This window comes from Teleopsis dalmanni, chromosome 1 (genome assembly GCF_002237135.1).
Source record: "Teleopsis dalmanni isolate 2A chromosome 1, ASM223713v2, whole genome shotgun sequence".
NCBI lineage: Eukaryota > Metazoa > Arthropoda > Insecta > Diptera > Diopsidae > Teleopsis > Teleopsis dalmanni.
In genome coordinates, this window is record NC_051846.1 from 119619622 (window position 1) to 119632111 (window position 12490).

General features: G+C 30.0%; 1 protein-coding gene across 1 annotated transcript in view; it reads right to left on the reverse strand.

The window, feature by feature from the left end:
* LOC119665748 (homeobox protein 10-like) overlaps positions 1-12252 on the reverse strand; it is a 30901-nt gene extending 18649 nt beyond the window's left edge. The window contains exons 1-2 of the mRNA XM_038074986.1: positions 11911-12252; positions 462-567 (exon numbers count right to left, since the gene is read on the reverse strand). Coding sequence (XP_037930914.1) covers positions 462-567; positions 11911-12074 — 270 coding nt within the window. The 5' untranslated portion in view covers positions 12075-12252. The remainder of the gene's footprint in view (positions 1-461; positions 568-11910) is intronic.
* Between the last annotated feature and the right edge of the window lie 238 nt (positions 12253-12490).

Here is a 12490-nt window from a genome sequence, read left to right on the forward strand (position 1 = left end):
CGCGATCTGTCAGACAGTTCGTTTACGGCAGCTGTTGAAACCAGTTCACCTCAGTAGTGCGTTGCGAAAAAAACAATGGAAAAAAATATTGGACAAAGAGTTTGCATCAAATTTTGTGTTTCGAACGAAATTTCGTGTGCAGAATCGTTGCGAATGCTACAAAAGGCTTATGGGGAATCAGTTTTATCGAAAACTCAAGTTTATGAGTGGTACAAAGCCTTTCAGGACGGTCGTACGACCGTCGAAGACATTTCGCAACGCACTACTGAGGGGAACTGGTTTCAACAGCTGCCGTAAACGAACTGTCTGACAGATCGCGCTCATTTTTGGCATAGTAATTAAGGACAGTGCTGCCAAACTACATAAACTTAAAATATCGAAAAATATACAGCGCGCGAATTTTAAATGAGAATTTCCGAAAACTTTTCAGTCTTAATGTATACATATATTTTTAAACTTACTCTTAGACTCTTCTCTGAAGTCTTCTTGATAAGTGATTTTTCAGTTGACGGTTTTTCCACCTTACTCTGTGACAATTTACGTAGTGGTTGAGGTAACCATTTGCGCCTGAAATTAGAAAAAATAATTTAAATAAATTTATATTAATTTTTATAAAATAATAAAGAGACATTTTTATTTTTATTAATTTTACAATAAACGATAACAAGTGATAAAAACCGAACTGAACTGAACCATTTGGATAACTGCAAACAATTAATGATGTTTTCACATTCGATACACAAAATCAAACATGTAAAAAAAATCTTAATTGCAAAAACAGTAAATAAAAAAACAAAAATAAAACGAGAAAAAAAACTAATAAAACTAATAAGAGTAATAATACAAAATACACTTATATGTATCTTATATGTATCTAGTATATATTCAGATGTGGTTTTAGTATTTACAACAGCATTCTATTGTCTATAGTATGATTTTTTTATATTATTTGTATAATATTTGCGCTGTGGTAGTTATTCGTATTGTTGTTTTTTTTTTTTCGTTATATCTATAACTGTGTGTTTAATCAAGGGAGACGAGCAAACAAACGCCTCCGCCAATATCAATCCAAAAGTGGCTGCCTAGAAGTGTCGACAGCATGAGACTGTCTCCGGTCTTAATAAAACAAAATAATAATGCCAATAAAACCACTGAAAACATTAAAAAGATTCTTTAAGTGTGCGCAGAGCGAACGACACAGTACCAGCACAAAACCATAGAGCTTACAGCCCATGGCCCATAACTCACACCTCATACCTCATATTTTGTATCAAAGTCAACGTGCAAAATAAATTATAATGATCGCGTGCTGCTGAAGAAAAGTGCTCTTACAGTGGGCAAATAGTAGTATCTAAAAAAGTAGCTAAGTATATATAAACATTAACAAAAGTAATTCATTTTAATATTATTTTTTAGTGCACACATATGAGCAAATAAAAACAACAAATGAAAATGTATCTTGATAAACAATCTAATTTTATTTTATTTATTTAGTTTTATTTTCACTGCACTACTGCGATGCATCACATTTCGTTGTAAAACGTCGAAAGGCAATTAATATGCAAAAACGAGTAATTACTGTAAGTATAAATCTAGCGCTTACAGCTTGTATAAGTAATGCAAATTTACATTTTAATAAGCTGGGAATTTGCTTATAAATTTTAAAACTAGAAAAAGCTCTCTTAGTTGAATGAACAGAAAACTAATGTTATTTCTAGAAAAGGTTGTAATACTTGATTTATCAGATAAAAGTCAACAGTCAATTTAAATATTCGTAATTTTTATAAGCTGAGCTCTTACTTAATCAATAATGCAAACTTAAAATAACTTAAAATCAAAAGTATAGATTGACTTAAAGCAAACTTTTATAATGGTGAGAAAGCTGAAGAGCTATCAGAGCCAATAGACTCACTGGAAAAGTAATGCCTTTATATGAAAAACCTAATACTGCCTTAAAGTGATCTGATAATAAACTCGTATATAAACGAGACAGTATAAAATCAACATGTTATTTAGATATCTTCATAATGTCATCGACTTCCGGAATAACAGATTAATTTTGGCATTGTCAATATATGGCGACCGATTTTTTTTTTTGGTAAGGTTGGGGTAGGTTAATCTTGCTGGTCACAAGCCACGGTTAGTCTTGTTAGGCCATACTGTTACCAGATAGCGTTAAAATTCTGTATCCTGCGGCATACATTCGCTTTAATGGTACATACTTTTTTGTGCCAATATTTAATTAATGTACGAAACTTTATATTATATATAATTTTGAATTTAATTATTTTAAATAACAAAAGCTAATGCTAACACATCAATTGACAGTCGGAATGACATTAAGTCAATCATGCAGTGAAATCTGGAGCAGATATATCTGATGAATGTTGATGCCTTGGAATTGAAAATTGTAGTTATTCCAAGTAAGACAGCCAAGGGACAAAAGTCTAAAATAATTGAATGTGGTTACCTGCCATGAGTGTTTAATAACACGACGTTTTTAACACACGTAGCATTATAATACACCAATAAACGCTTCATTAGAATTCCAAGGAGTTCCATAAGTACTAATTGAAGCTAAACGTTTGGATATAGCTTCCTCCATATTGGGGATCAAAACCTATTTAACACTTCTGCTGATCTTTTAATTACAACACCCGATTGCCTAATGCAACTCGACATCCAATGAAGTAAATGAATATAGTGATTCCAACCCCTAATTTTTGCGTTTTAATCACATCCAGTACAATTCTTCCTATAACGAACCAACGCCGCTATGTGTTAGTTTAGCCGAAGCTAATTGCTTAGACCCCTGTGATATCATATTGAAATCAACCGCTCAGTGCTGCCAGTGATACTCACTCACTACCAGTGATATTTCAAATAATTTTGGGATGGTGCTTTATTTCAGACTTTAACAAACGTACAAAATTGCGAAAAAAAAAAGGAAAAAATAAAACAAAAAAGCAAAGTTCAACCTAAGGCGTCACAAGAGTCTAACACTCACACATAGTATTACACAAATTACTGTAATTGAGTTATTAACACACGACGACGGCTCTTTACTAGAGCTCTTTACTATCATTATTAAATGAAAACTAGTGAAAGAATGAATATAGGATCGAAATTGGCTGGTTTAATTGACTTTTAGGAATATTAAAGGACAAGAAAAAACTGACAATTTAACCTGCTTTGATGATTCTATGGATGTCTCTCTAGTGGTGCTGGTTTGCATTTTTCCAGAGACTGTGAAGACGGACTCCTTATTCTATTTTCTTCAGCCAGCGAATAATGTGTTGAACCTGTGCATAATCAGGTATAAACAGATTTTGGATACTTATTAATAGGGGTAGTAGTGTCAATTCTGTGAGATTAAATGAAGTTCTTTCAGGCTCCTGAGACATAGAAACCATCGCAGTAATACTATGTATTTCTTCACTTAAAAAAAAGAAAAAATTATTCATTTTTTGTTTTTGGTGATTGCTCAGCTTTTGCTAATGAAAGAAACATGTTTTTAGATAAGCACATTTTTGACAATTTGTTGGACTTCTTATCATTAAGAACGAAGTAACTTACATCCCGTAAATTCATCAGGATAGATCTATTCTTATCTGTAGAAGTTTTTTACGACAAATTTGATATTAAAACTGGAAATAATTACTTAATATAAGATGTCACTCCAATAAAGGATTTTTTTGAACTGATCCCACATTTATGGATAATCATTATATTGAAACTTTAAAAATGATTAAGTAAGACAGTATTAGAAATTTATATACTTTTGTTTTTTATATAGCGCTCTGTTTTAATAAATTACATAAATTTCAATAACAGTGCTTTAAATACAGAATTAAAAAAATTTAATGAAAATGTGTTTTTAATTTTTATCATCTTTTTAATTTAACTGTAATTCATTTAACATTTTTGTTGATAGTTTTAAATTATTTAAATTATACAATATGTCATCACAATACAATATGAAACCAGAAACAATTGTTCTTAGTAACAATAAAAGTAATTAATATATAAACATACTTGTATGCAAATATGTATATATGTGTATATAGTATATTAAATGCTACTGTAAAAAAAAATAATAAATTAAAAAAAAAAAGAAAAAAAACATATTTAAATAAAATTAAAACGTTAAAAAGTTGAAGTGCAATCAATTTAAAGGCTGTGTAATAATTCTTGTGTACATGTGTATGTGCTGTAATTGCATGTGGTGAACTATTAACAAATAAAATATTTACTGCACTGCATTTACTTAATGTTTTCAATAAAATTTCATTGCAGAAACAATTTAAACAAATTTTGATATGCAAAAATAAATGAACTTAACAAGCATACGGCGGGCACCAATGGACGAAATAGGAACGATAATGGCGATGTCGTCGTCGTCGACATCGTCCATCGTCGACGTTATTGTTGGCGTCATTTGCTTGTTGCACTGCACTATCGTTGTTTGAGGTCATAAAATAGCAATTAAAAATGCGACACACCACACAATATTTGTTTGCATATTTCGCGGCGCATAATTCAAAATTACAGAGCGGACCACAACAGGATTGGGAAAAAAAACGAGGATTGTTGAGTCCTCGTAGTTATATTTTGTGGCATTGCAGAATATTTGCGTTATTGCTTTGTGGTTATAAAGTACACACATACACAACACGAAAAAAATGATTGTTTATATATTAATAATCAAGTTTGCGGCGCAGAAAAATTAACTTATAGTAAAATGGACAAGCCTAAAAGTATGTGATGTACTAGAGTTCAGCAACGCGAAACAATAAAAATTTATTTGTTAATTCAATGTTTTAGTCTGTATTGACAGAGTACATATAATATATTTGCAAATATTTCTAAGAAATTCTAGTTGCTTTTAGCGTTTCGATCTAATGATGGAACACAAAAATTCATGGATGGAAAATTTATGCATACAAAGCTATTAATTCTAATAAAATATGTGGTGAACTTTATAGTCGAAAACTTAACTAAAATACCTAAATATTAGAAAAACAATTATATTATGACTAAGTAAAAATACAAATGTATACTGTTTTATATATAACAAAATATCATAAAAAACTAAAAAAAAACTGCAAAAAAGTGTATGGCATTAAAGTATCTTTATCATATGCAAAGTGTGTAAGTTTCACGTCTTGTAAGTAATGAAATGTAATAAGCAAGTGATGTAGATACTCGGGAAATAAAACAGGAAGGAAGCACGGAAGGAAGAAAGGAAGGAAACAAATCATACATTGAAGTAAGTAATAGACTCTGACCGACATTTTATGTGAATAACTTATATTTGTTTTTTTCTTTTAGCATTTTTTTCGGATATGTTACAATAGTTCTTACAAATTTGTGTACTTGGAGATAACAAATGTAAGAGTTCATTTGTGGTAAAGTTAAATATATATACCAGTATATAATATGTAAACATGTGTTTAATTCGTTGAACAAGCAACTCATAGAGGAACTCTTTTTGAACAAGTTGTTTACAAGCAATAGTTGGTAAAATGAACAAAATAAATGATGAAGGAACTGTAGAAAGCTTTGTCAGAAAAACCTTTTATTTTATCTTTAAGTTTAATGGTAAGTTTTAGAAAATCTAACAAAACCAAAATATAAACAAGTATAAAGTTACTAACAATGATATCAGTCAAGTTTATATCAAATTAATTGGTAAAAAAAGTCTGGAGAATTAAACAAGTTCAGTAAAATGCAACTCGCTTAGGTCGAACTAATTCAAAGAAAAGTCATCAGAATTAACCAACACAGAATGAATAGTGTTGCATTATTCATATGATAAATTGACGGAATTTGGTTGTAAAGTTTTAATGTTTTCTCATACCACCTATTAACTACCATTTTTATCGATATCAACAAAATTCTCTTAATGCAAAAAATTGTCCGATCGAAAAACTGCTGACCAAGTATTCCGCCCATAAACCACATAAGTTCTTCACCGACGAAACTTTGAAGTACATGTAAAATCGCAAGAGATCGTAAATAATAATGACCAACATATACTTGTTTAAAATTAATGTTCATTAAAAAAGAGGTATCAAAAAACCGCGAATAATTTGGATATCATTCAATAAATGAATGATATCTTATATTGCTTTTTAGATTTTCAACCTTTAAGTTCATAACATTGTTTCTACTGAAACCATTTTAAGAATTGACAGCGTGTTTATATTTAGTATGCTTAGTTCTTTAGTGATTCTCTAAACACTAATTTACTGGTGGAATCATTGTCCTGTATTTTTTTGAAAATAATGCAGTTGGGAGCGTCATGGTCAATGAAGAGCGTTATGGTCTCAAGATGGATTACTTTTTTGTTTCTTAATTAAATCAGGCAAAAAATTATATATTTTTATTTTTTACCGATTATATATTATTATTTACTATATACAACATAAAAAATTCGCCGGATTTAATTATTTTGCCCCTAAAAATATGCAAATATATCATTTAAGGAAGAAAAAGAAGAAAATTTTTTCAGTTTCTGATTCTTTAAAAACAAGTTTTTTTGTTTAATTTTTTAAAAAATTTAAATTGTTATATTTTTTTTGATATTTCATTTAATTTGAATTTTTTTATTCATAATAATAATAAATTTTTGAACATATATTCAGTCAAGTAAATACCAGGAAATGTTAATTAAACACCTTTGGAAAGCATTTACAATATCTTAATGAAAATAATCAATTCATCATCATTTTGTGCGCTGCGATCTTCTCATCTAATCACTATTTTGGAAGATCAAGATCAGTGAACTGTATAATATGTTGACTTATATTCAGATTGGAGTTAGTACCCAATCTTAGACTAAGCTTTGTCAGATGTATGGGCCTGAAGGGGGCGCAAGGATTTGAATAAAAATACTATGTGAAACAAAACGTTTATATAGCAAGCGCCTGTACTACGTACTACTTCTACTAATTATAAGAGTGCAAAATCAATTGATTTATAGGAAATTAAGTATGCCAATTTTATTCTTGAATAAAAAAATTGTAAAGGAATTTGCCTTTAATATTGTGATGTGTTTGACGAATTATTTTTATCGAAAATGTCTACAGCTTAGATATACAAGACAAAGATATTCTAAAGAAAATTGAAACAATCACACATTTGTTCAGTTTTAATGAGCATGTAGTAAACTAGTAATAAAGATCACAGATGGAATAATAGAAGATATATGGACTCAAGACGAGTTTATTTTACACCGTAAATTTAAGCTTCGTTAACAATATGCTGTAATTTATTAATACATAATCCTTGATATTCATTTGACTGAATGTAAATAAAAACAATGTAACATTAAATTTATTTTTTTATAACTGTTTCGAATCACCATCACAACTTTAAAACTCTATTCAAGAGCAAGGAACTTATAGATGTCTGTTTTAATGTGATTTTATTCTTGGAAAATACTTTCGCTGGTACCAATTTAAGCTATACACGTTTGGATATATTGTAGTTTTCTTCTTAGTGGTGAGGCCTGTCAAACATCTAGGCTATAGTTTGAGTAACAGCACCCAATTAAGAAATGCAACTCCACATCGAATAAAACTAAATGAATATAGCCATTCTACCTGCGTATATTAGGATTCTATTTATAACCACCATTATTTTCTTCAAAGAGCCAACCTTTATTAGTCAGGATAGCCAAATCTGCGGGCCCTAACCCCCGTGGTACGGGATTTTCACCTCTGGTCTAGTGTCGCAAGTGAAGTGCACTCATTACTAGTGATACTCCAAGCAGTTTAGAATTGTGGTTAATGGATTTTAGTGGTCTCCCACGACAATCATGCTTTACTTCGGGAAGATATTGACTCTTATCCCGAAGAGGAATAACTCATAACTAAATTCATTGTCACAGAATAAGTTATATTATATGTAGTATAATCTGCATCAAATAGTTAGTATAAATAGTCAAAAATGTGGCATCAAAATGTGACATCACGGACTGAGTTACCACTTTAAGCTACCTATCCACAGTAGCTAGCCATGCTGTCTGGTTCTACTCTCATTTTTTAGTTTTTTGATTCTCTTCGTCGCATATATCTTTAAAATTAAGATATTTATAAATAATAACTGAGTTATACGGAATTAAGGTCTTACTTATTTACACATGTGAGTTGCATTTTTACCACATTGTATTTTTGTAAATTGATATGTGTTCTTTATTCATGTGTAAAACAGTAACAAAATAAATAACAAGAAAACTGTTGTTAGCAAATAAACGCATAAACATGTAAAAATAACAAACTTCAGAGCTTCACATAAGGGCGGAGATGATGTACAGCAATAAACTTTGTATATTTGATATTTATGACAGAACAGTGAATCCAAAACCAGAACATAAGTTATCAAACTACTATAAAAACCACAAAACTAACAGAAATTAAATAAAGATAACAAATAAACAAACAAATAAAATAATTCATACTCAAATGCTCAATTAGTAACAAAACACCGAAAGTCCAATTGTTCATTTGTTTTACATATTACCTATACGATGAAATGCAAATAAAGTTGGTTCCAAGTTCAGTAGAAGGTAAATAATGAAATGGTGGCAACACCAGGCATGGTTTCTATTACAAATAATTGAGTTATTAAAAAACTTTATTCAGAGAATTAATTTTTGGCAAAATTTTCAAATGAAAATTTATTAATAGCAATAAATACTGTAGCAAAAATTTAATTTCACTCAAAAGACTGTTTCTCAGAACTCATTTCTTTATAATTAAAGTAACAGAATTATTTTTTAATATCATATCATTTAAAACAATATAATTTTATTATTTTTATATCGCAATTATCGACAGACTATGGAAAGCTTTGAATTTTGGACAAAGTAAACCATTTACATCAAAAGTATCTGTCGTTTGTAAACTGTTTGAGGTGCGAGTATCTAATCAGTTCAATAAAATTCACCAGCTTTTCGTAGACTGTAAATATATATAAGAAGATTATACATATATACTATATTATTTTAAATGAGCTTTTTTAATAAATAATCAATTTGAAATATTTAAAAATATATCAAATTCTAAGAAAAATTTAAACTTAAAGTGTGAGACATAGGTTAAAATACCCTTTTATAGTAAGAGAATATTTATGTACAATACAGTATATTTTTTTTAAACAATAATTAATTAATTAACTTATAAAAATAATTTAAATGAAATTGAAAACTATTAAAAGATACTATAACGGATAACACGCTTCCAAAATAAATCCAAATTCATGGATATTCAAAAAACTTCTATAATTATCAACATTTTTGCAAGTATATTTGCAGATGAGAATTTTCATAGATTTATGAAATTCAATAAGCTATAAATAAAAATTTTTAAACAAGACAAAAAATAATATACGAGTAATGGAATAGCCTCCACGAGAACTGCCACCTTGATGTGGTGAGGAGGTTCAGTAGTTACGTAGAATATTCGGGTAATGTCGGCGATAGCATGCTACTGATAGTGCCTCCCATGCCGGTAAGGTCGAATGAGGAGTAATGAAGCTAAACGCAGTCCATAACGTAGCGGCAGTACTCATATTGAGTGGCTGCAAAAGGCGCTTGTTCACCAGGTTAGGAGCGGCCTATTTAAAAGTGACCTGGTACTACGTGCAACTCCTACAGGACTGACATTGCGCTTGTAATCCATCGACAGGGTTTTGCTTTCTTCTTTAACTATTTTCTGGAAATAAAATATGAGTGTTAACTCGATGGAATTATAGTCTTCAAGTGGTACCCGGCGAATCCACCTACTTCGGCAGCATGAGTATTTGGTAAAATTTCGAATGATCAGTCAAAAAATTCATTTATTTAAAAATGAAATTATGTTGCTGTAATTTAATCCTATTTAATCCTACAATTCTCCTATCCTATAATTCCTATTCTATATTTAATATTTTTTTAGAAGATATACATATTTTTTTTGTATGCTATGGTTCGAAAACAAAGCGTATCTATCAGATTTTTTCAAGAACGGTGGAATTAGGTTGGCAGCAACAACAATATTGTTTCTTTAATTATTTGCTTTTGATCGAAAACATATTTTTCGAAAACATATTAAAAAATGGTCTCAAATTCCTGTACATCTTAACCACTTCTTAGACCAAGACAGTGTTTGTAGATAATTCTAATGCATTATTAAACTCTCACTGAAGTAATGTTTGAATTTAATTACCAATATAATATCTAGAAACAAATTATAAGATTAAACTTATTATGCGGATGTGTGGTATTCGGGAAAGTATTTAAACACTATTGGTCAGTCTAGACTGTTCAAGATATATGTTCAAAATTTACATATTAGATCAATATAGATCAATGAATATGAACAGACAGTTCAAAATAGATGCCAAGAATTCATAAGATATAACACAAATTTTTAAGTACAGTTGAATTTGAAAAGGGATAGGGAATATTATAAGGAGTATAGCTACAGTCAGAGAAACAAAACATTCGATCTATTCAAAACACAAAGTAGCCCAGTAATTGAGGAAATATATGCCAATATTCCAACTATAATAATACAAACAAAAACGACCCATAAGAATATACTGTAGAGCTTATATAAATGAAGTGACCAACTACATAAAAAAATATAATAGCTATTTACATCTACTCAGAAACTATTGAAAGTTTTATACTGTCGCCCGATGATATGTACCAGCATTATTTCTAGCAAAACTGGCAAAAAATATGATTAACGTATTAATTTAGTATGTCATTACTACATTAGCATGATATCGTGTAGAAAATAAGAGAAGGAAATCATTGGTATATATATTTTATATATATGTATGATTTAAAGATATTCCACAATCTTTACCTTGAGGCCATGCTGGAAAAAATATATTAAAAAGTCTTATCCTTTTCTAGTCTGGTAATATGTTACCATCTTGTTAGTTTGTAAGAGTAGCATAGGTGCTGGTGAACTATTAGTAATTTCAGTTCTATTATGTTAAGAAATGGGGCCTTCCCTGTTGCGATATTTTCAAATTAGTTTTTTTATTATATTTTTATGTGTGATTTACTTATTATAAATTATATTCATGTCACCATCACTTTTTTTTTAATCTTTTTACACAATATATTTTAAAACGAAAATTGTGAAATATTGAAGTAAATCCATATCTGCAATAAGCGACAATTAAATTGCTTTATAATTGTGACTACATAACGACTAATATTAAACAATTAATTTATCAATACGTATTGGCATTGTAGTAGAACACAAGCACATACTGAGAATTCTCTTAACACCTTTCTGAGTCAGAAGCAAGCACACAATATTAAGTATTCATACACACATGCGACAATACAAAAACGGGGAAGACAAATGTTTTGCTTCACCCAAAAGTGTAAATCGATCCCAAAGGAAAAAACATCAATTAAAAATGATTTGGAATATGATTGAAGACAGCACACAGAACCAACCGACGACGTTGGCATTTCTGTGAAAAGGTGCTCTCTAGCCAATCTTCCGAAATAATTAGTTTAACTAAATTGCATGGCAGACAGTGTGGAATTTGAATAGATATGTGTGCAGCATAGCAACTTTAGTGTGGCAAACTGATTCGTATATTTGAGCTTGTTCTGCTGCCGCAACTTAAATACAAATTAATTAATTAATTAATGCCTTTTATGAGAGCAACGCTAAGATGGTTTGCGGTTGTTGATAATTACACGCCATGCTTAAATGTGCAAATAAATAGCAGGGGAATCCTCAATTACAGGAATTCTCTTCTCTTTAGTAAACAAATGAAATACCTCAACTGACAGGTCTGCTTAACTTAATCAAGCGATATAAGCGACTTGCGTGATAAAAAATTTAAAAAAAATTTCTTAGATAAACTTAAATCATTAGAGTTGAAATTTACATGTGAATTACGTCGGAGTACCAGGACTTGCGTCTCTCCTTGTGTTTAAATAGGTCTGCATCGGGTGCACAACAAAAGCATGAAAAGTGCTCCTGTTGTCCATTACAATGTAACGACTTGGACACTTGATGACGTCTAACGATGTCCGAATTATTCTGTTGCATCTACGCGATATTAGGCACACACGATTTTTCCAGTAAGCAAATAAATTTGAATACGTTTAACGTACTTAAATCTAATCAATTTCACTCCGATATTTAGATTATTTTTTTCTTTTTATTTGAATAGATCGAATATCCACTATAGAACAGCGCGTTTCTTTATTATATGTTTGTTTCGTAAAGTGGCAAATACAACTGATTAAAGTGAGTAATCGTGTTATGATTCGAAGTAGAAAAAGTAAAGAAAATATATTTTCGCATAAAAAATACAAAAGTATAACACCACACAAGGGTACGAGCTGAGCAAATGAAAACAGTGTATCGTGGTCGGTAAAGTAACATGTTTTCTTATGAGTAAAATAATAACTAAGCTATGTGCACGCACCCATAAAATAATATTCGTAATATCAACTTATTTT